Source organism: Rhinatrema bivittatum, chromosome 17 (assembly GCF_901001135.1).
Source record: "Rhinatrema bivittatum chromosome 17, aRhiBiv1.1, whole genome shotgun sequence".
Lineage (NCBI taxonomy): Eukaryota > Metazoa > Chordata > Amphibia > Gymnophiona > Rhinatrematidae > Rhinatrema > Rhinatrema bivittatum.
This window is the reverse complement of record NC_042631.1, coordinates 42,471,864-42,493,404: the sequence shown is the minus strand read 5'-3', so window position 1 is coordinate 42,493,404 and position 21,541 is coordinate 42,471,864. Positions and strand designations below refer to the sequence as shown.

General features: G+C 41.9%; 1 protein-coding gene across 1 annotated transcript in view; it reads left to right on the top strand.

Annotated features, from left to right (window-relative positions):
- The window catches only part of LOC115079490 (mucin-6-like), a 150,397-nt gene that overhangs the window by 87,418 nt on the left and 41,438 nt on the right, over positions 1-21,541 (top strand). The window contains exon 25 of the mRNA XM_029583114.1: positions 5,337-5,399. Coding sequence (XP_029438974.1) covers positions 5,337-5,399 — 63 coding nt within the window. The remainder of the gene's footprint in view (positions 1-5,336; positions 5,400-21,541) is intronic.

The window sequence follows — 21,541 nt, the reverse complement described above, 5'->3', positions numbered from 1 at the left end:
ATATGAATCTCAATTGGCCTCTACCCCTATCCCCATTCACCTGCTTTCCTCTCATACCTCGAGCCCCCACAAGAAACATTCTCTCTCCCCCTTCCCTCCCCTTTCTCTCTCCCCCTCTCTCATTCTCTCTCCCCCTGTCCGATTGTAGGGCCCTGGTCTTTGTACAGTGCAGCTTGCTAACCTCGTCCGTGCCGCGCTGCCTCTGCTCTCCGTGTGGGAACCTCACCTGCTATGCCCTCTGCTCGCTGTGCACGTGCCCATGCCGCGATGGTTCCGCTCTCCATGCATGGTGAACCTCGTTCGTGCCGCAATGCTTCCGGTTTTGCTTCCTCCAGCAGAGCATTCGGAAGGGAGAAGCATTTGCTGCACTGGATTCTGCAAGGCGAGGGAGGAAATGTGCGGGAAGGGAGAATTCTGCGCAAATTCTGCTTTCCGCATTAGGGCAGAATTCCCCCAGGACTAATCAACTTTATAAACTACCTCCCTCTGTGCATAAAGAGAGGATTATTTCATGCACAAGTTACAATTATTTAATGCATAAAATATAAGCACAGATTTTTATAAAATAGATGTAGAAACTATGTGGATCCCTGAATTAAAAAATATGTGAGTATTGAAAGATATGTGCATATGTTCTGAGTGGTGATATCCGATATTTTATAAACTGTCCAGCACCAGCTCCACAATTTATAAAACACAGGCATGATTTTAGGTGCACCTACATACTGCATATGTATGTGCTGTGTTACATATATTATTGAAAATTACCCAACTCCATACAGATAGAGGTAAGCAGGATGAGGATGGAAGGGTGAAAAAAGGAGAAGACGGGAAAAAACAGGCCATTGGTATAAAAGTTGGGATATGAACACATTTTCAGCTGGAGTCTGTTGCAGTTTTGGCAGTGGCCTCCACTGAGATCCAGGGCCAAAGGTCAAACAGATCTAGATTTGTATTAATCCAAGCTATCACTTACTGTTCAAGATGTATTGGAGTGGCTGTCTCTTGCTATATCAGTGTGGTACTGCTTGCACATTTGGTTTAACAATAGAGCTATCCTTATCCCCTCCCACAGTCCTATTGAAAAATATCTTACTTATCAAGAACTGGCCCCAGCACATTCTAATATCACAACCTCCACAGAAACTGATGTACTAAAGGTGAGGGGTGGACAACTCAAGAGCCACAAACTGGTCTGGTTTTCAGGATATCCACAATGAATATGCATGAGATATACGATGGAGGCAGTGCATGCAAATATCTCAAATGCATATTCATTATGGATATCCTGAAACACAGGCCTGTTTGTGGTTCTTGAGGACCTGAGCTGGCCATCCCTGTACTAAGCACTGCAGGTTTTGTGCTGGCTACAAACATAGTTGTACTTTTTGGAGGCTGTATAAATTACAGCCATATAGTAACTGTTTTTTCACCTGTCAAGCAAGCACATCTTGAGATTCATATTCAGACAGTCTGGATAGCAAAGTTAGCCGTATAAACTTATCTGGCTAACTTTAAAGGTATATTCAAAAGTGGAGCTGCACTACTGAATATAGCTGGCTAACAGGCTGACCAGAATTAGCTGGTTAACAACTCCTCCCAGTTATGCCCCCCAAAGAACATCCTAAGTTAGCTGGCTAGAATTTGTCCTAAATGCCCAAATTTAAATAATGAATTTAATCATTTAAAATTTATTAACCGCCTATCACCATTTCTAGGAGGTTTCCAATAAAAGATCCACAATTGCTGCAAATACAAATAAAAATCAAAACCAACCTTTACACAACATTCATAGTACAAATTACTTAAACTTTTACTCCATTGGGCCATGAACCTGTCTCCTGCTTCCTCTGAAATGCTATCAATTCATCAGTATCTTGTTTGCTCTTCATGATAATACATCCACATTGTACACTCAGCCATTCATAAGTCAAATGCCTGCTGAAAAAAAAAGAAGGTTTTTACCATTTTTCTAAATTTTAGCAACACAGTTTTGGCTTTCAAGCACCCTGGCAATGTGATCCAAACTGTCGGGCCCTGCACATAGTAGAGTCTGTCTCGTAACTCCATCTAGTGGAATTACTTTAACAGATGGAACATCCAGTAACATTTGTGAGCCAGATCTTAAGGCTCTTGTAGGTTAGCACAACTTCAAAGCTGAGTTAAAACTGTTTGGAGCCAGCCCATTGATACCCTTAAAGGCCAACATTATCACTTTCAATATGATTCTCCTGACAACAAATAAAGTCTAACACGTTGATATATCGGAATTTCACCCACAATTCGCACTGCTGAATTCTGTATACATTGAAGTGCACACATAGAGCTTTTGGGAATCCAATATATAATGCATTAGAATAATCACTAGATAATGTATCACTGTTTTCAAGTCATTCTCATTTAAGAAAGGACATACATGTTGTAGCATTTGTAGTTTGAAGTATGCTGAGCATACTACTTGCTTTAGCTGTGGGCAAAACAGCAGCCTGGCATCCAAGATAACGCCCAAGTTACGGGCTTCCTGAGAAATCATAATTTTTGTATTGTAAATTAACCTATGTTAAGGCATATTGTCTGATGGAAACCTAGACAGATAGAGAATTTCTGCTTTGGCCATATTGATGACTAATCTGTTCCTAATTAACCATGATTGTGCGACAAACATTGTGACACCTTATTCAAAACATTTGAGTAAGATCCTCCTCTTATCAGTACATAAAATTGGATATCATCCACATAGATTCTGCAAACACATGATAGATCGGCACAATATATATATTAAATAATGAAGCTGAAAGAGCCAACTCCTGGGGCACTCCCATTAAGATCTTAAACACACCAGACTTTTTACCTGCTAACTGTACCCAATAACTCCTTCCTTCCAGAAAGGAGAAGAACCATTTAAGGACCTCATCACCCATCAATATCTCATGTAAGCGTCTTAAGATAGAATGATTGACAGTATCAAACGCTGCTGATAAATCTGGCAGCACTCGTAGGAATTCTGTTCTTGAATCGAATCCTCTGCTAAAAACATCACACATTCATAATAGCAGCGTCTCTGTGCTATGTCCTGGTCTAAATCCATATTTATGTAGATCTAGGATATCAGGCTCATCCATAAATACCTGCAGTCGATTTAAAACCACGTTCTCTAAAAATGTTGTTACAAAAGGTAAGTTAGAAACTGGTCAATAATTTTTAAAATCATCAGGAGCCTTTTTTTTTTTTTTTTTAACAGTTCTTACCAATGCAGCTTTTAATGGTTGTGGGATGTGGCCTTCTCTCAATGAAAAATTCACTAAATTATTAATGAATGGGGCAATTTCCTTTCTAAGACATTTTAAGGATGCATTCGAACAATCACTAAGAGAACAAAAATTAGTTTTTAGGTTTCCTATTATATTACAAATTTCATCAATGGATGTCTCTTCGAAGGTTTCCCATCTAGTAGAGCATTCATTTACCTGGGTCACATTAGCAGACACAAGTGGATTGATTTTGTCAAAGTATTGACCTATGAAATCTTTATCAATTCTTTTTTTTAATCACTAGAAATGTCATCTGGTGATTTAATCTTTTACAATATAAAATAGTTCTATTGGCCAATTCTGAGCTTCCTGAATCATATTCAAAATACATTGACGTTTTAACCTATCTGCCTTAACCTTATATTCTTCCAATTTATCTATAAATTCCTTATCTTGTTCTAAAAGATTTTCTCCAATGACGTTCTCTCAAATGTTGCTTCAAAGGAATCACACAGGGCTTTGTATGCTCTACACCTAGATCTGTTCTTATAAGGAGCTACCACATTTAAAGCTGCCTCAATGGAGCTTTTCCAAATATCAACTGCCTTAGGCACGTTAGCAGCAGCAGCATTGTTGAACTTTGGCAAAACAATCTGTAGGAGTGAATCCGTTTCAAACAGAGCACATTTCTTTATCAAATCTAATGATCTACTAGATGTATGACTTAACTATGAAGTCTCTGCTTCAAATTGGATCAAAAAATGGTCAGACCATGGTACCATGAGACTACCCACATGAAGGTTTGCATATACCTTAGAATTGATCATAACAAAAGTAAGATCTAAAGCATGCCCTAACCTATGAGTCGCTTGATGAATTATTTGCTTCCAACCTAATGCTTCCATCATACCCAAGAAAGGAGCTAGATCAACATACATATTAAAATCTCCTAAAATCACAAAATCTTTTAAATCAACATTAAAAGATAACATATCTGCTACAGTTGAAGGATCTCTGTTTAGATTAGAAGGTGGAGAATAAATCAAACAGATATCCCAGTTATTATTGGCAATTGCTAGCACTTCAAACTTTAAAGTGTAATTAGAAAAAAATAACATTTTTAAAGAACCCTTCATAATAATAAGTAAGCCCATCCCCCCTGTTTATCAGAGTGATTCAAATAGAACAGATCATATACTTACAGCTGACTCATTAAAACAGTGTCAGAATTCATCAGCCACGATTCAGTAAAACATATTACACTGTTTTTTCTCTTTGATTAATTCAAGAATTACTGGAATCTTCTTCCTAATCGCCTGTACATCTATAACAAAAACAGATATTTTCTCACTAGGAGTCACAGGTACCTTGTTCAAATTAATCTGGGTTAAAAATCTACCAGGATGTACAATGGTTCTTAGGAGAATACCTGTATAGAGACCCCTCTCACAAATGACTGGTATAAACTTACCCATATGTTGACAACTAGATGAAGATAATCAAACCCAGACCACAAATCGCACACTCACTCAGTAGTGCACATAGAGGTGCACAAAGGGGCCCTGCTCGTTTTGTGCATGAAAAAGGTGCGCACTGCAACGGCACATGGTGCCTTCAGTGTCTGGCACCCAAAATGCAGTCAGAGATGGGCGGGGCTTAAGTCCCACCGGGCAAACGAGGGAGGCAATGTTCCGGCAGGCCAAAGATAGCACATGCTTCTAAATGACAATGGAGCAGGTCAACACAATGGGAAACCAGATGGTCAGGCTCTCAGTACTTTACTGTGCCTTTGGCATCTGCCCTTTCTTCCTAAGCCTGGCACCTGAAATGATGTCAGAGATGGGCAGGGCTTAAATCTTACCAGGTAAACAAGAGAGATGATGTTCCGGCAATCCAAGGATAGCAAAGGCTCCTAGATGACACGGAGCAGGTCAGCACAATGGATAGCCAATGGATAGGATCTCAGTACTTTATATATTGATTTAGCCACCTAAATTCTTCTGAATTTGGATCTTCACATTTATAACCTACTGGATTATTTTTATATTGATCTGACAGATTTTTTTTTTTCAACTTTTTCCCCAGGGTGTTATAACTGTGGTCCTTACAATTACTACGACCCAGAACAGAAGATCTGCATCAGCTGTGGTAAGTGGAAAACTAAAGCCAGCTCTAGAGCCATTCATGAGTGCTCGTTACTGTAGCACGTTACTGTAGCTCGTTACTGTAGCACGTTGCAGAATAGAGCACAAGATTACTTGGCCACTGCCTTAAGATCTTATGATCTTTGCTTGAGCACAATGAGGCTAAGTGGCTTGAGTGAGACAGATACACCAACTAGTAGAGATGAGACCAGATATCTATGTATGTAAATGTATATTATAAAGGAAAATGAACTCTTGAGCCCAGCTGGGGATGGGGATGTTATGGAAGCAGCATGTCTAAGACTGAGTCGTTGCACAATAATGACACCTAATGATGTAAGTTCACGTCTAGAAGGAACCATGGTCTGTGGTCCCTGGCTGAAGGACGATCACTGCAATAAGTAGTGGTTAAAAATGTTGGCAAAAAAATAGTTACCGATGAAGGCTCATTGCATCCTAGCTACAGCAGAGGCCAGTTCTGACTGAATCAGAAGCCCAAAAGAGGAGAAAAAAAAATTCTGGTCCCCCAAATGTTTTTTTTAATTAATTTATTTTTTTTAAAAGGAAATCCTTGGGAGGGGTGGGGGAATCTACTATTATTCAGAAAGCACAGGCTAATAGTCTTTGTAATAGTACCACATACCACTTCCATTTTCTAATATATTGTACCTCTTTTTACTTTTTAGACTTGAACATGACAACACCAGGTAAGACCCCCAATCCTTTAAAATGTAAAGAGGTGGCTCAGGCATTAGTTCAGTGAGTCCCCTGGCTGGTCATTCCCCTACACCTGTGACCCTGCTCTCTGGGTTCACAGGGGGGCACTTTTGAACACTACGGGCAGCTGCAAAATCGATGGCACTTATTTGTGGGATTGTGCCAGTTCTCAAAAGAAAGTACGCGTGCACATGCCCTTTGAAAATTGCCCACAGAAAAAGGACTTGCACAGGTTTTCCCCTGGTTTGTTTTTTTACGGATACTTTTTGCAGCCAAAACAATGTATGTAGTTTTGAAAATGCAAGATTATGCCCATTATTGCTTCCCCCAGCCTAATCCCACCCTGGAAAGGCCTCCATGAAAATGCAGGTAAAAAATACTTCATTGTTACCCGCACTTTCAAAAAGCCCAGATAAAAGGCTTTTGAAAATTGAATATGATAAATGCAGACATTCCCACTTATCCTGTCTAAAGGGAGGGAGAATTCGTGATCTCTGATGCAAGATAGGATGTGCAGTCGTTTGAAATGACAGGGAAAACACCAATGACATTTGTTTTGTTTCCCATCCCAAAATGACACGAAAAACAACAAATGTGCATTTCTGTTTCATTTGCGTGTAACTAGATGGTTTGAGCACACACAAACGCAGAAACAAAATACATGAAAACAAAACAAACAAACAAAAAAAATAGCACACGAAAAACAAAATGAAACTAAAGTTTTTCCCATGGATCGCTAATGCAAGAGTAGCATTAGATTTTAATTGAATCTCACCGGGATATGTTGTAATCGATTTCATGTGAATAAGCACTGGATACTTGTCTTGGGACCTCTGGAAATTTGAAGTGAATATTTTAATACTGAAGAATTTCACAACTACATAAGGACGCGCCGATTTTATAACATGCGCCTGCTGGTGCACACATGTTATAAAATTGGATGGCCATGCACGCATGTGCGAGCGGTGCATGCGGGGGAGGGGGAGGGGGATTTTCATAAAATACACACGGCAATGCAGTCTCAGGCCTTCCCCAGTTCCCTCCCAGTACAAGGAGCGGACTGGGAGGGAACTTTCCTACCCCCCTTACTTCTCTTTTGCCCTCTCCTTCCCACCCCCTAAACCTAACCTACCTTTCCCTAAATTTTTTATGACTTACTGCTCTTCCGGAGCAGAAGTAAGTTATGCAAGCCGGCTGGCTGCCGTCATGTGCTTCCCCGAGACGGCAACTAATGGCCGCTGTCCCGGTCAGCCTCCGTTCCGCCCTGACCACGCCCCCGGCCTGCCCCTTTTTCAGGGCCCGGCACTTATGTGCGCATCGGGACGTATGCATGTGGCCAGGCGCTTTTGAAAATGCGCGCAGCGCGCACAGAGCCCAACCATGCACGTAAGGCCCAGTTTTTACATGCGCGGCCCTTTGAAAATTCACCTGTTTGTGCATGAACTTTTGAAAATGCAACAATAATTATGCATAATTGCAAGCCACTACCCCCCCCGCATCGTTTCCACTCGGTTTGGGTAAACCTGTGCGCAAACATGGCATACGCTTGTGGGTTTGCCTCTGTGTCAGGTGGACAATTTTATGAACGGCCACAGGCTAAAGCCCTTGGACCTGCAGAATCCCTTTGAAAATTACCCTCTATGCTGTATGCAATTCCCATAGCGCTTTTCCACACTTCAGAAATAGTCTTCAAACCCAGTGATAACTGCACCGATTTAAACAATGGACTGTGCCCAGGACAGATCTAGATCACTCCAGATACTTGAGCGATGGATAAAGGAAAATAGTTCCGATCTAGGAGGCAATTATCAGACCTTTTGCTTTGGGAAAATGTCTGCAGCTACTTTAGAGCTGCAAATTTGGCACTAAGTTTCCAAGGGAACGCTCCAAGGGAACATCCTTTCACCTTGAGACCTGCCCTGGGTGCAATGTACCTGCTCACATTTGCACCTCCTTTTTGTGCAGGTATATATATATTTTTTATTTATTTATTTATTTATTTTTGTTAATATGGAAAAAAACAAGCAGAGACCTGAAAATACAATCTATAGTGCATTGTTTTACAAACCCATGCAAAACCCACTTCCACCAAATGCACCTAAAAGTACACATGCTGTGGCATATATACTGACAGGATGGAGGTTTGCATGCATAAGTAGTGATGCACCCACGTAAGTGGCTTTGAAACCTGCCCTGCTAAAGGTTAAGGATCTGTGAATTTTAAGACCATTTGGGATATCATGGGGCAGATTTTCAAAGGGTTACACGAGTAAGATACACACGTAACCCCCGAAAAGCTGCCCCTGCGCGCGCTGAGCCTATCTTGCATAGGCTCGGCGGCGCACGCAAGCCCCGGGACGTGTGTATGTCCCGGGGCTTGCAAAAAGGGGTGGGGCTTCAGGCACAGCGGGAGACAGGCGTAACATCTTCAACAAAGGTAAGGGGGGTCTAGGTAGGGCTGGGGGGCGGGTCAGGCAGGGGAAGGCAGGGGAAGGTGCGGGGGGGGGAGGGAATGGAGGCAGGCTGCGTGGCTCGGCGTGTGCAAGTTGCACAATTGTGCACCCCTTTGCGCGCGCCAACCATGGATTTTATAACATAAAATCGGGCATAGATTTGTTCGCGCCGAGTTGTGCGAACAAATCTGCGCAGCCGCGCGCAGGTTTTAAAATCTGCCCCTATTTACCTTAGCAAGCTATGTTTTGCATTGTGTTTAATTCTGTATCATGTGTAATCCTTAAACGCTGTCATTGCTCTTTTGTTTGTTTCAGCACCAAGTACACCCATCACAACTACAATTTCACGTAAGCTCGGATTTCTATCACATAACGTTGACATTATTGTAGGGGCAGGTCAATACTTGGCACTTAGCCTTGCAGTTCATTCCGTAATACCACATCATTCACTTTCACTGAGAATAAGCGTAATGCTATAAAGAACCTCCCTTACCATGTACTCTGCAATACTCCAGAAGCACATATGGGCGGCTGTAATAAGCACCCGCTATCAATTACAAATCTTAATTTTCATGTATTATTTTTAACATTCTCTAGGCTGCTCTCCTCTAGTTCCATGTAAAGAAATGGAAGCAGGCTTGTTCGAAGCAGTGTTACAAACTCAGAGTACCTCATACATCTCTGGTCTAATTGGTTCATTTTCCTTGTGATGTCATAATGGTATTGCACACTTACTAAATTGAACCAATCAGATTCTATTCTATCCAATGCAATTTGCGACATTCTTTTTTCTTGGCCTGGCAGCTTCCTCTTGTTGCTTTTGGGCTTCCAACTAATTGGAACCAGCCTGTACTGGGCTCAGCCCAGCAAGTACAGCAATAGTCTTTGGACAAACTGTGGATCCCCTTCAGAACCTGGTTAACGTGGACCCTAAGCCTGGCCACAAGTGTCAGTACTGAGGGATAGCTCAGGGCTGTGAATGATGCCTCTGTGCCATCCCCAGCCCTGGCTAGCCTGGGAAGCAGAAGCCTGGCCCAGAAACCGAGCTCTGTTCTTCTGCGTGGCACTGCATACCACTTGCCACTGATTTACTGGTGCCGGCCCTACAACATTGTTCTGAGCACCAAGGATGTGCATTCTTTTTTAAATGAAATGAAAATGTGTGGCAGAGCACTCACATTTTGTTTAAAAATGAAAAAAAAAAAATTCACAGTTTTCTTTTTGTTTATGGGAAGTCACCAAAAAGAAAACTGAGGTCCGCTTAACCACCCAAAATACCAGAACTAACCCCCCCTCCCCCCAATCCCCATAATTCACCTAACCCCTCTCAGGCATTTCTTTCCTCCTTCCTGGGAGCAGGAGTGTTCCCCCCCCTGTCACTCCTGCCACTCTGGCATCGGCCTGCCTCGGGCCATCCAGCACCGTGAGGAGAGAGCGACTGGGTTTGCTCCTGCCCCTTTATACTTCGTAGACTCCAGGAAGGGGGGTAAGAGACCTCTGGGGGCAGGGGGAGGGTAATTTTGTTCTTTTGGTGCCAGGTGAAGGATTGGAGGGGGGGGGGGACAGTTTCCTTTTTGTTCTTATTTATTCAATGTTTATTTCAGTTCGGTCAATGAAACAAATCAAAATAAAAGTAAAAACAATCACTTAAAACAAAACTTACTGAAAAGATTTTCCCTGCATACCCCTAATGAGCATAGTTGTTCCCAGCGGCCCAGGGAACGTATAGGGAGGGTTTGAAAAGTAAATTCTGGCACTAAATCATTTTTTTTAATGATGAGACCTTTCAGTTGGCTGTACCCGGTGATTTTTAGGTCACATCCAATAGATACACAGGTTAAAACAACTTTTCCGAAAAAAATAAAATAACTCCAAACAATATTGAATCACATTCCATTTATTTTATTTTAAAAAACTATGTACCGAATGGTATGGCACTTGTGTAAATGTCTCAGCATCCCTATCTTTATGTGCCTACTGTAAACCGTTGTGACGGAAGCCACTTAACAACGGTATAGAAAAGTCTTAAATAAATAAATAAATAAACAAATAAATCTAATAACTGACTGGAGAAAATGCATTCGGACTTCCATGAGTCTTTCAGTAGCAAACATCACTGGGCACTGACCTGCAATTGTTTGATGAGATAACTTCTGAAAGAATCATCCAGCATGACGTCGCTGTTAACTGAATGGCCACTCAAAATAATGTTAATAACGAAAACGGGAAAGTGAAATTTATACTAAATATGGGTGGGTATTCCAGCTTGCCCTATGGACTTTTGAATGTTACATTGTGCATGGTGGGTTCAGGATTCTTCCAAAGGAAGGGTATTGTGTAAGGCAATAACTTGCATATTTGCATAAAATCTTTTTCTTCCTTCTTAATATATTGTTTTATAAGCATTGACAAGTAACATAGTAATGACAGAAGAAAAGATCCAAATGGTCCATCCAGTCTGCCTAGACACATACTAATGATATCGTTACTTTAATTTTCTTGCATTCATTGATTTAATTTTATTATGACAGTGTGTGAATTTAGCAACAACTCTACAAATATTTTCCATATTCTTTTTGTTTCCAATACAAATGACAGAGAGCCATTTTGTTGACTAATGATGTCACTAATATTCCTTATATTATTACTATATAATATATATTACATTTTATTATATTTACATATATAATATATATTATATTTCTATATATTCAAATGTAACCTAAGCTTATTGAAACAGTAGCATTTCATTTATCCAAATGTTAGAGGTACAATAGTGCCTGAGGCAGTGGAGATTATTACGACATATTTGCCCACATTGGTAGTTACATCTCAAGCTGACAAAGAGACCATCACATGATAGAGTAAGGACAAGTACTTGATAAGCCATTATATGCCTAGGGCAATATCAAAGTTGGAGACTAGACTTTCTAGTGAAATAGAACTTTCTGGAATTCACAATGGTTGACTGCACATGAACATTCCTTTCCCAAACTAGCTTTTTCGCCCAATGATGTTTCGTGTCAACCACTATAGGAAGCAACATTACCAAGAAGTAAAGCAAAAGTGAAATACTGCCTTTTGAATGTGCTGCAAATGAGAGAAATTGTATTGGAAGTTAGTGCAACTAGGGTCAACAGAATGGCTAGCTGGATTAGGTAATAATATATTGTTTGTCACATTGAACTAGAAAAGAATTGACATTTTATTACATACAGGAGTTTAATGCAGTTGTCTTACACTATAGATAATTTTCAGCTGGAGAAAAGACAGTTTGTCTAAAATACATTAATTTGTAACTATTAAAATTAACAAATGGTAGATAGCTCCTTTTGTTTTCACTATAACTTATAGATTATTGAAGTTTGGATAATTTCATGCTATTTACCATTGGTCTCGAATACACTGAAAACTGGTCATCCACCTGTTCTGCCAAACTGATTACATAGATCTTTCAGAGTTTTATATTGTCTTGTGTTATTTAATTCCCATCCCAATGCACCCTGCTAGAACATAACAAGAGCCAGAAAATATTGTACTGTGAGTTTAAAAAAAACAAAACAAAACCAAAACAAAACAGTACTGGACCAAAGATTTCACAATGAAATGGAGGTAAAGCAGCTTGGCAACCCTTCCAGCATTGTGGAGCAAGAAAGTGATTTAGATACCTGATCAGCCACAGAGGCAAATACTGCAATGCGTACCCCAAGATCATCAAACAGCAAGATTTGGACCACAGCGAACATGAATTTGTGCCACAGACACAGACAGAATGAGGTCAGTCCATGAAGCTTATTGTTGTGTTTTCTTCAATAAAGTGAGATGTAATTATGGTATCTAAAAGGTAAGAGAAACTTGAACAGGGCTGGGATGATCTGACCCTAACCCTAATAATCTCTTTCTCTAAGCACCAAATATGCAAACAGAATCATAACTCGGTCTTCTCTATCTCACCATTTTGTTTGGATTCAGGTTAGCCGTGAGAAGCAAAAACTCACACACTTTAAATAAAAAATAATGAGTGCAATTGTAAAGAGTGTTGTCCAAGAAATTCTGGGCATACAAGAAAAAAAGACTCACAATGTAACCACCACCATTTGATTTATTAGAAGATCTTCCTCAAGGTTTAAAAATATACAGAATGTCTCATTACATTTATTGCAAGCTCTCCAATGATTACACTTAATGTCCAAAGGCACCTGACCAATGAAATGAGATGAATTCATCAAGCTGATAGCATCAGTGTTTATACCCAGCACATGTTCCCAACACCTATAAAGATCAAGGGAACCAGACATTCTCTCAGAACTGAACTGCACTGTTAGGGCCGGATTTTAAAAGCCCTGCGCGTGTAAATCCGGCTGGATTTACGCGCGCTGGTGCGCCTATTTTGCATAGGCCACCGGCGCACGCACAGCCCTGGGACGTGTGTAAGTCCCGGGGCTTCGTAAAAGGGGCGGGGAGGGGGCTTGTCCAGGGTCAGGGGGCGGTTCGGAGCAGGACCAGGGGGCATGGTGCCAGCCCAGGGGCGTGGTCGAGGCATCCGGACCAGCCCCCGGGTCGGGTGATGGTGCGCGCAGATTTACGCCTGCTGAAAGCAGGCGTAAATCTGCCAACAAAAGTGGGGGGGGGGGGGGTAGATAGGGCCGGGGGGGTGGGTTAGGTAGGGGGAGGGAGGGGAAGGTGTGGGGGGTGGAAAGAAAGTTCCCTCCGAGGCCGTTCCGAAATCGGAGCGGCCTCAGAGGGAGCAGGCAGCGCGCACCGGGCTTGGCACGTGCAAGTTGCACAAATGTGCACCCCCTTGCGCGCGCCGACCCCGGATTTTATAAGATACGCACGGCTACGTGCGTATCTTATAAAATCCAGCGTACTTTTGTTCGCGCCTGGTGCGCGAACAAAAGTATGTGCTCGCGCAAATTTATAAAATCTACCCCTTAGGTTTTTGAACATTAACCTGGACTGGGTGTGTGTGTGGTGAAGCTGTCATGCTGATGACATAATAGTCTTACATAGGGCCAAGTGCAAGCATATTTGGCACCATAGGTAAAACTTGGTCATTTGCCCTCCCCCCACCCCTGAACTTAATTACTGGCAGCAGTGGCTCAGGCACAGTGCTCCCTTCTTTGCTGGTATTGGCTCTGGTACGGCACCCCCTCTGGACCTCATGCTGCCGGAAATTTGCCACTCCCAAAATCTTGGCACTGTAGTTTGCCCAATCGAAGCACCAGCCATGTCTTACACTGTTGGTCATGTTGAACCTGAGTGTAGTCTTTTGGGGGTTTGCATGGATGGAATGAATCTATTGGTATATTTTAATAGCCTGATGATGCTTTCCTAACAAACCAAACATCATAACCCATTTATGACTAAGGGACTAAATTGGGCCTTATGTCAGAGTCAGATGAAAGATTAAATTCAACTGTTTGTTTCTAACTTGAATCCAAACGTTTGCCAGTTCTTGCAGCTGCCACTTTTTATTGTTGTTTGATGTTTTTATTGAGATTTTCATAACATACAAATTAAATGAAAACAATTAATGAATTACAGTTAAAATATGATTTAAAATATACTATAAATAATATCAATATCTATAATTTTTACTTAACTCCCCAGCTTCTAATTCCCCCAACTACTTTCCCCTATATTTATAATAAAGAGTTGGTTTTAAACAAGTAACATGAATACATTTTTACTATTCAAATCATTCTCCTTCAAATATATTCAAGTAATATATAGTGTCACATCCTGGAAATATTTTTTTAATTTTATTTTTTGTCGAGAATTTTGAATAACCTTACTTCTTTAAATCACATATAATACTGTCTGACGCATTAATCTGCTCCATGTTTCATATAATGGAGCTTCTTCCTTCCATGACAATAATATATTTTTTTTTAGCTAATAAAAGTGATAAACACAAAACCTTTCTTTCTCCGCTGGACAATGTACTCGTCTTTTCATATAAATGTAAATATAATAATTTACCTGACTCTTCTATATTAATTATTTTAAACTGTTTCTAACATTGTACTTTACTCCAGTAAATTTGTAATTTAGGACACCCTGAAAACATATGACAAAAAGTACCACTTTGTATTTTACATTTTAAACATAAATTATTATTCCACAATTTCATTTGACCACCCATTGCTCTAGTAATATAGCTTCTATGAATAATTTTGAATTGAATTTCTCTCATATTAGCTATCATTAAATACTTATCGATTAAAGAAAATGCAAAAATAATTTCTTTTTCAGTTACTAATATTCCTAAATCCCTTCCCCACAAAATAGCTAATGTATTTAAGTGAGATAATTGTAGATGAGTCACAAGTTTAACGTTTTTGAGATTAGGTCTGCTGTGAAATCAGACTCTGTTCTATAGACTTCTGGAAAGAGATAATCACATACTGCTCATTCTTCTACATGCAGCCACAATGGAAACCACAACACACGTACATAGCTAAAACCAAAACTACACAAACTATAGTCAAAATTAAAACACACATAACAGTCAAAAGCACAAGAAACATTCCAACAATCAAAGTCACAGAAAACAAACGGACTGATGGAGTATGGTGCGCTCGACCGAGCGTACCATTAGCCCCCGTTTCGTTGCGCGTTTTCGCCGCACTATTTTTATCCCTTATACAGTAAGGGGTAATAGCGCGTGGAAAACGTGCAGCCAACCCCCCCCCCCCCCCCCCCCCCCCCCGAAACTAATAGCGCTCGCAACATGCAAATGCATGTTGATGAGCCTATTAGTTCTGCGCGATCCAGAAAGTAAAATATGCAGCCAAGCCGCACATTTTACTCTCAGAAATTAACTCCTGCCAAAGGCAGGAGTTAATTTTGGCCAGCACCAGGAAAGAGTACAGAAAAGCAGAAAAAAACTGCTTTTCTGTACACTCTCCGACTTAATATCATAGCGATATTAACTCAGAGGCCCCAAAAATAAAAAATCGTAAAAAAAAAAAAAAATCAACACATGGCTCGCGGGTTGAAAACCGGACACTCAGTTTTGCCGGCATCCGTTTTCTGAACCCGTGGCTGTCCCCTGTCCCCTGGCCCAATGCTGGGGTCTAGGCAGGGACCCAAGCAAAGTTCCAAGCCCAGGCCGACAACCCCACCCCAATATGCCGCATCCTGGCCTAGTTCTGATACCAGGGCTTCCACAAGGACCCAGACTCAACTTTGCAACCCAGCCAGGAAGCCAGGTCCTAACACCAAGGCCTCAGCCCAGACCCAGACCTGATGAGCCCAACCTGGAGGCTGGGTCCCAAGCCCAATGCCGTGTCTTGGCCTGTTCCTGATGCCAAGGTCTCCACAAGGACCCAGAACTGACTGCGACCCAGTCAGGAAGCCAGGTCCTGATTCCAAGGCCTCAGCCCAAATCTAGACCTGACGAGCCCAACCTGGAGGCTAGGTCCCAAGCCCAATGACGCTGCCTGGCCTGGAGGCTGGGTCCCAACAATGGGTTCTTGGCCCGGAACCAGGTTTGACGCTGTAGCCCAGCCCGGAGGTTGGGTCCTAATGCCGGGACCTGGCCCAGAGGCCAGGTCCTGAAGCCTGGGCCTTCAACACTCGAGATGGTCATTTAGAGTACTTAGTAATGCCCGTCGGCCTGTGCGACGAACACGATGAATGACATTTTGCGGGACCTGTTGTACAAGAGTGTCGTAGTGTACCTAGATGATATCCTGATATTTTCTCAGGACTGGTCTACTGATCTAGAGGACGTCAAACAAGTACTATGAAGGCTTTGAGAATATCGGCTCTACGCCAAGCTATCCAAATGCGAATTCCATAAGGACTCTGTGCCTTTTCTTGGCTATATTGTGTCTAAAGATGGCTTCCAGATGGATCCCCAAAAATTAGAGAGTATTAAAAATTGGTCCCAATCTACCAGCCTGAAGGCCCTGAGATGAGTTTTGGGGTTCACTAATTACTATAGAAGCTTTATAAAGAATTATTCTTCTTTAACTGTGCCCTTAACTGCAATGACCCAGAAAGGGGCCAATGCTTCTAAATGGTCTGCGGAGGCCATTTCCGCATTCGAGGATTTAAAGACTGCCTTTGCCACCAAACTATGCCTGTGTCATCCAAACCCCAACAAGCCATTCATCATGGAGGTCGATGCTTCTGTTGTTGGTGTGGGGGCTGTATTGAGCCAAACCGGAGACTCCAAATCCATACGTCCCTGCTCCTTCTTCTCGCGACGTTTCTCTCTGGCAGAGAAGAACTATAGGATCGGAGATAAAGAGCTCCTGGCTATTAAGTTGGCATTCAAGGAATGGCAGCCTTGGCTTGAAGGCGCTCAAGATCAAATTACCGTGTTTACGGACCATAAGAATCTAGAGTATCTCCGCCATGCACAGCGTCTTAAACCATAGACAAGCCAGATGGTCCTTATTTTTTAACCGTTTTGAAAAAGATAAGAATTTATTCAAATTCACCTCCATGAAAAGACCATAGGCTTCTAGACAATTTTAGATAAAGTTTTTCAAATCTCCATGCATACCACTCGTATTTCTACTAACCAATTTTATATGGTTCAATATTTACATGACTACATGCAAACGATAAAGCCTTTTCTACAGCCTACGAACAGTGGAACTTACTACCTCCAACTGCTGTTGGATGCGGAAGAATGCATATGACATCTTCTCCATTTTATTTGTGAGTCATTTGACTCCATTTCACATACCTTAAACTTAAACTTAGATTTTGAAGACTGTAATCTGTAAGCATTTGTATTTATTGTAAGAATTTGTATTTATTATTTAGCTATTTACATTGATCTGTTACCACTTGGTCCTGTTCTCTCCTTTACCTCAAGTTCTAAGTTCCTACAAAGTTAGCCTTGTTATTTTATACCCACTTGTTTGATGTAATTTTCCAATATTGGTTCTGTGTAAACCGAAGTGGTATGTACTAGTACATGAACTCCGGTATATAAAAGCCTTTAAATAAATAAATAAAATAAATAAATACCTCCTCTACCTCAAATTGGAGCTTGGTGTATGGTATGCCTTAGTGCAAGTAGCAATTGGGATGATGTCCATGAGAAGGTGACAGATTTCTCTTGTTTGAGAGATAACCTGGTTGGTAAAAAGCTTAGGGAAACGGTTGCTCAAATTGAAGAGCAGAATGTGGCGGTGCAATCCCTCTAGACAGTTCCTGAGCAACCCTCTTCGTTGAGATCTTCTAAGTTTACAAAAGGCTACTTTCAAAGACCTCCATTCCAACCTTTTCAACAGTACTGTCTACCGTTTCTTCCGGCTCTGAGCCAGCAAACACTTTCAACTAGACACGCAACAGGCCTAGTCTAAACCTGAGCCCAGTTTTATATCCCTCTGAACAATCACTACTCCTCTGTTCCAATGGTGGACATAATCCAAGCCTTCTTGGATGTGTGGCAACGGATAACCAAAGACTTCTGGGTCCTCAAAATCATGAAGTTTGGATACCATTTGCATTTCTTTTGGCTTCCATCTCTTCCTCACTGTTCAACTCTCAGTCCAGATCTGTCTCATTTGACACAGCTTCATCTGGAAGTACAATCACGTCAACAATGAGTGTTAGAGCCAATCCCTGCATCCCCACAAGGACATGACTTCTACTCTCAATATTTCCTCATCCTTAATAAGTCAGGAGGGTTGAGGCCCATTCTGGATTGAGGCACCTGAACAAACATCTTCTCTGGGAGAAATTCAAAATTAAATCCCTCAAATGATTCTCCCCTACATCTAGAAGGAAGAATGAATGTGTGCTCTCAATCTGATATTGATATATATGTTTATATACCCATCCATCCTTCCCACTAGCAGTACCTTCATTTTCAGGTGGATTCTTCCCACTATCAATACATGGTACTTCCGTTTGGCCTGTTGGCAGCTCTGAGAGTCTTTACCAAGGGCCTCGCAGTGGCAGCAGCTCACTTACAAAGGATTCAAGTTTTCCTGTACCTGGACGATTTACTAGTTACGAGCGAGTTCCTGGGAAAAAATGTTGCCTTCCTTACACAAAACTATTTGTCTTCTACAAGATTTGGGCTTTCTGGTGAACTTAAAAAAATCAATCCTAGAACCAATTCAGAGAATTAAATTCATTAGATCATGGATAGACTCATTGCAAGAGAGGGCGTTTTTATCATCGAATGAGTGAGCACTACGTGACCAATCATTCTTAAACTACTGTTTTCACAGTGCTCCACAGCCAAAATGATTCTTCTTGATTTAGGTCCTGTGGCAAAGGTCATTCATAATCCGTCTGCATATCCATTACCTGCAATGGAGTCTGCGATCTCAATGGAATTAACGCAACCACTGTCAACTATAGTACAGGTTTCCAAGGACATAAAGAGGGAGTTACATTGGTGGTTACACCCCTGCATGCTTTAGGAGGGAGTTCCACTTTGTGCTCTCCCCTATCATGTAACACTAGCAATGGACTTCTCCATGAAAGGAAGGGGCATCCACACAAGATCATTCCAAATCTAGAGCACTTGGTCTCTTGAAGAAAGCTGCAAATCAATCTGCTGGAGCTTTTGAGCAATCAGATATGCTCTGACAATGTTCACGCATCGTCTTCGGGGAATGAACATCTTCATTCAGACAGACTACCAGGTTGCAAAGCTGTATGTCAACAATCAGGGAAGCACAAGGTTATAGCCTCTCTGCCAGGAGGCACTGAAGATTTGGCAGTGGACAACCAGGAATCGGGCAGACTTATAGGCCACTTAACTTCCAGGGTTCTCAAATACACTGGTGGACTACCTCAGCAGAGCATTCCATCTACATGAGTGGTCTTTGAAACAACTAGTAGCCAACAAACTCTGACTTATGGAGTCTACCATAGGTAAACCTATTTGCATCAGAGCAGATCAGAAAGTTAGACCAATTTTCCTCAATTCTACCCAGATGTTATGTTTGCCGGCTCGCAGGATGGTCCTGAGAGCTGGCACACTCACCCCGAATACCGCCCAGGCCTGCTACATGTAGCAGAATGCTGCTGCCGCTGACTCTCTCATCTGCAGCTTGGATGCAGTCATCCTTTGCCTGGCCCCACTTCCTCTAGGCATGCACACCTGCCCAAAATCTTCACTTAAAGGGCACATGGTGGGAAACAAGCCATGGCGCCACTGAATGTCATCTCCTCCAGCCCTTATAAGGGTCTTAAAGTCTCCCAGAACTTGCCTCAGCAATGGGTCATCTACAACCTTGTAGAGTTGCTGCTAGTTCTGCAATTCCTGTTCCTGCCCCTGTATTTTGCCTCATCTCTCCAGTTGTCTCATCCAGTTACTCTGCTCTGACCTGCCCTGCTATCTCAGTCTTCCATTTCTCCCATTTCTACCCTCGAATTCACCTCTGGATCTGATCCACACCTGATCTCTGACCATTCTTGTGTTCTGCCCACTGCAGCCCTTAGCATAGACCTTGACTACTCTTGCATGCTGCCTGCCTCTGACCTCAGTCTGGATCTTAACTACCATTGCCTGCCGCCTGCCTCTGACCTTAGCCTGGTACCGGACCTCCACCCTTCGCATCACCTAAGAGACTTACCTAATATCTGTCAAGGGCTCAACGTAAGTGGAAAGGGACTGGTACAAGTGAAGCTCCTGCCCATTCTCATCCCAGCCTGGTTCTGCCAGCTGTCATTGAAGTCATTGAAGGGCCTTCCCTGCAGGTTGAGCCAACCTCATCACAGCACTGAGGGTCCACTAATCTTACACCAGGATAGGAAAGGACATCTTTCTGCTCAAGTGGGGAGCAAACCTCTTGTACACTTTTCCATTGATCACCAAAACAATACAACACCTGATGCAAGAAGGCCCTTGCTTGATCCTCATAACTCCAGTGTGGCCCAGACAGGCATGATTTGCATATCTTGTACAACTTTCCAGCATTCTCCCTCATATACCTGGGGACAGACCCTGCATTATTAATTTGGATGACAGAACACTATCATCTGAACCTTCCAGTCATCAACCTAATGACTTAGATATTGAATGCTCAGTAATAGCCTGTCTCTCTTTCCCATAGAAATTGAAGACATAATGATTTCAACTAGGCGGCCATCAACTAGGAAAAACTATGCTTTCAAATGGAAAAGATATTTCAAGTGTTGCAGCATAATGACTTGGACCTGTTCTCTTGTAAATCTAAGCATTTGCTAACATACTTGCTCCTTCTTATGGACTCAGGTGTTACCATGTCATCTGTAAGAGTGCATCTTAGTGCCATAATAACTTACCATCTATAGTGGATGATAAACCCGTCTCAACTCATCCACTTATATTAAGATTTATGAAAGGCTTATTGCATATGAAGCCTCCAGTATACAAGCATCTAGTCCCATGGGACTTGAATGTTGTCCTTTCTCAAATAATGAAGCCACCTTTAGAGTCTTAAGTTCTTGAAATGGGAAGTAGATTTTCTTGTGGCAGTATCCTCAGCTAGTAGAGCCAGCATCTCCAAGCTCTTGTTCATTTTCCCCCATACATGCAATTCTTCCACAATAGGGTAGTGCTCCACACTGACCCAAAGTTTCTTCCAAAAGTTGCCTCGGCTTCCCACATTAAACAATCCATCATGTTTCCTGCCTTCTTTCTGAGACCACATGCATATGAAGGAGAAAAGACGCGTCATATTAGATAGTGAAAAAGCTCTAGCCTACTACAAGAAGAGAACTATGCAGCATCGACAAACTGCACCACTCTCCTTATTGTACGATCCTAATAGACTTGGTGTAGCAGTTGCCAAACATACACTATCCAGCTGGATAGTAGACTGCATTCAACACTGCTATGCTTCCACAGGCTTGCAAATTACAGACTCTGTCAAAGCTCATCAAAGAGAACTATACCCTTTTCCATTGCTCATCTGCGAGAAGTGCCTCTCAGAGACATCTGCAAAGCTACAACTTGGTCATCAGTTCACACCTTTATGTCACATTACTGACTAGTCAATCTCTC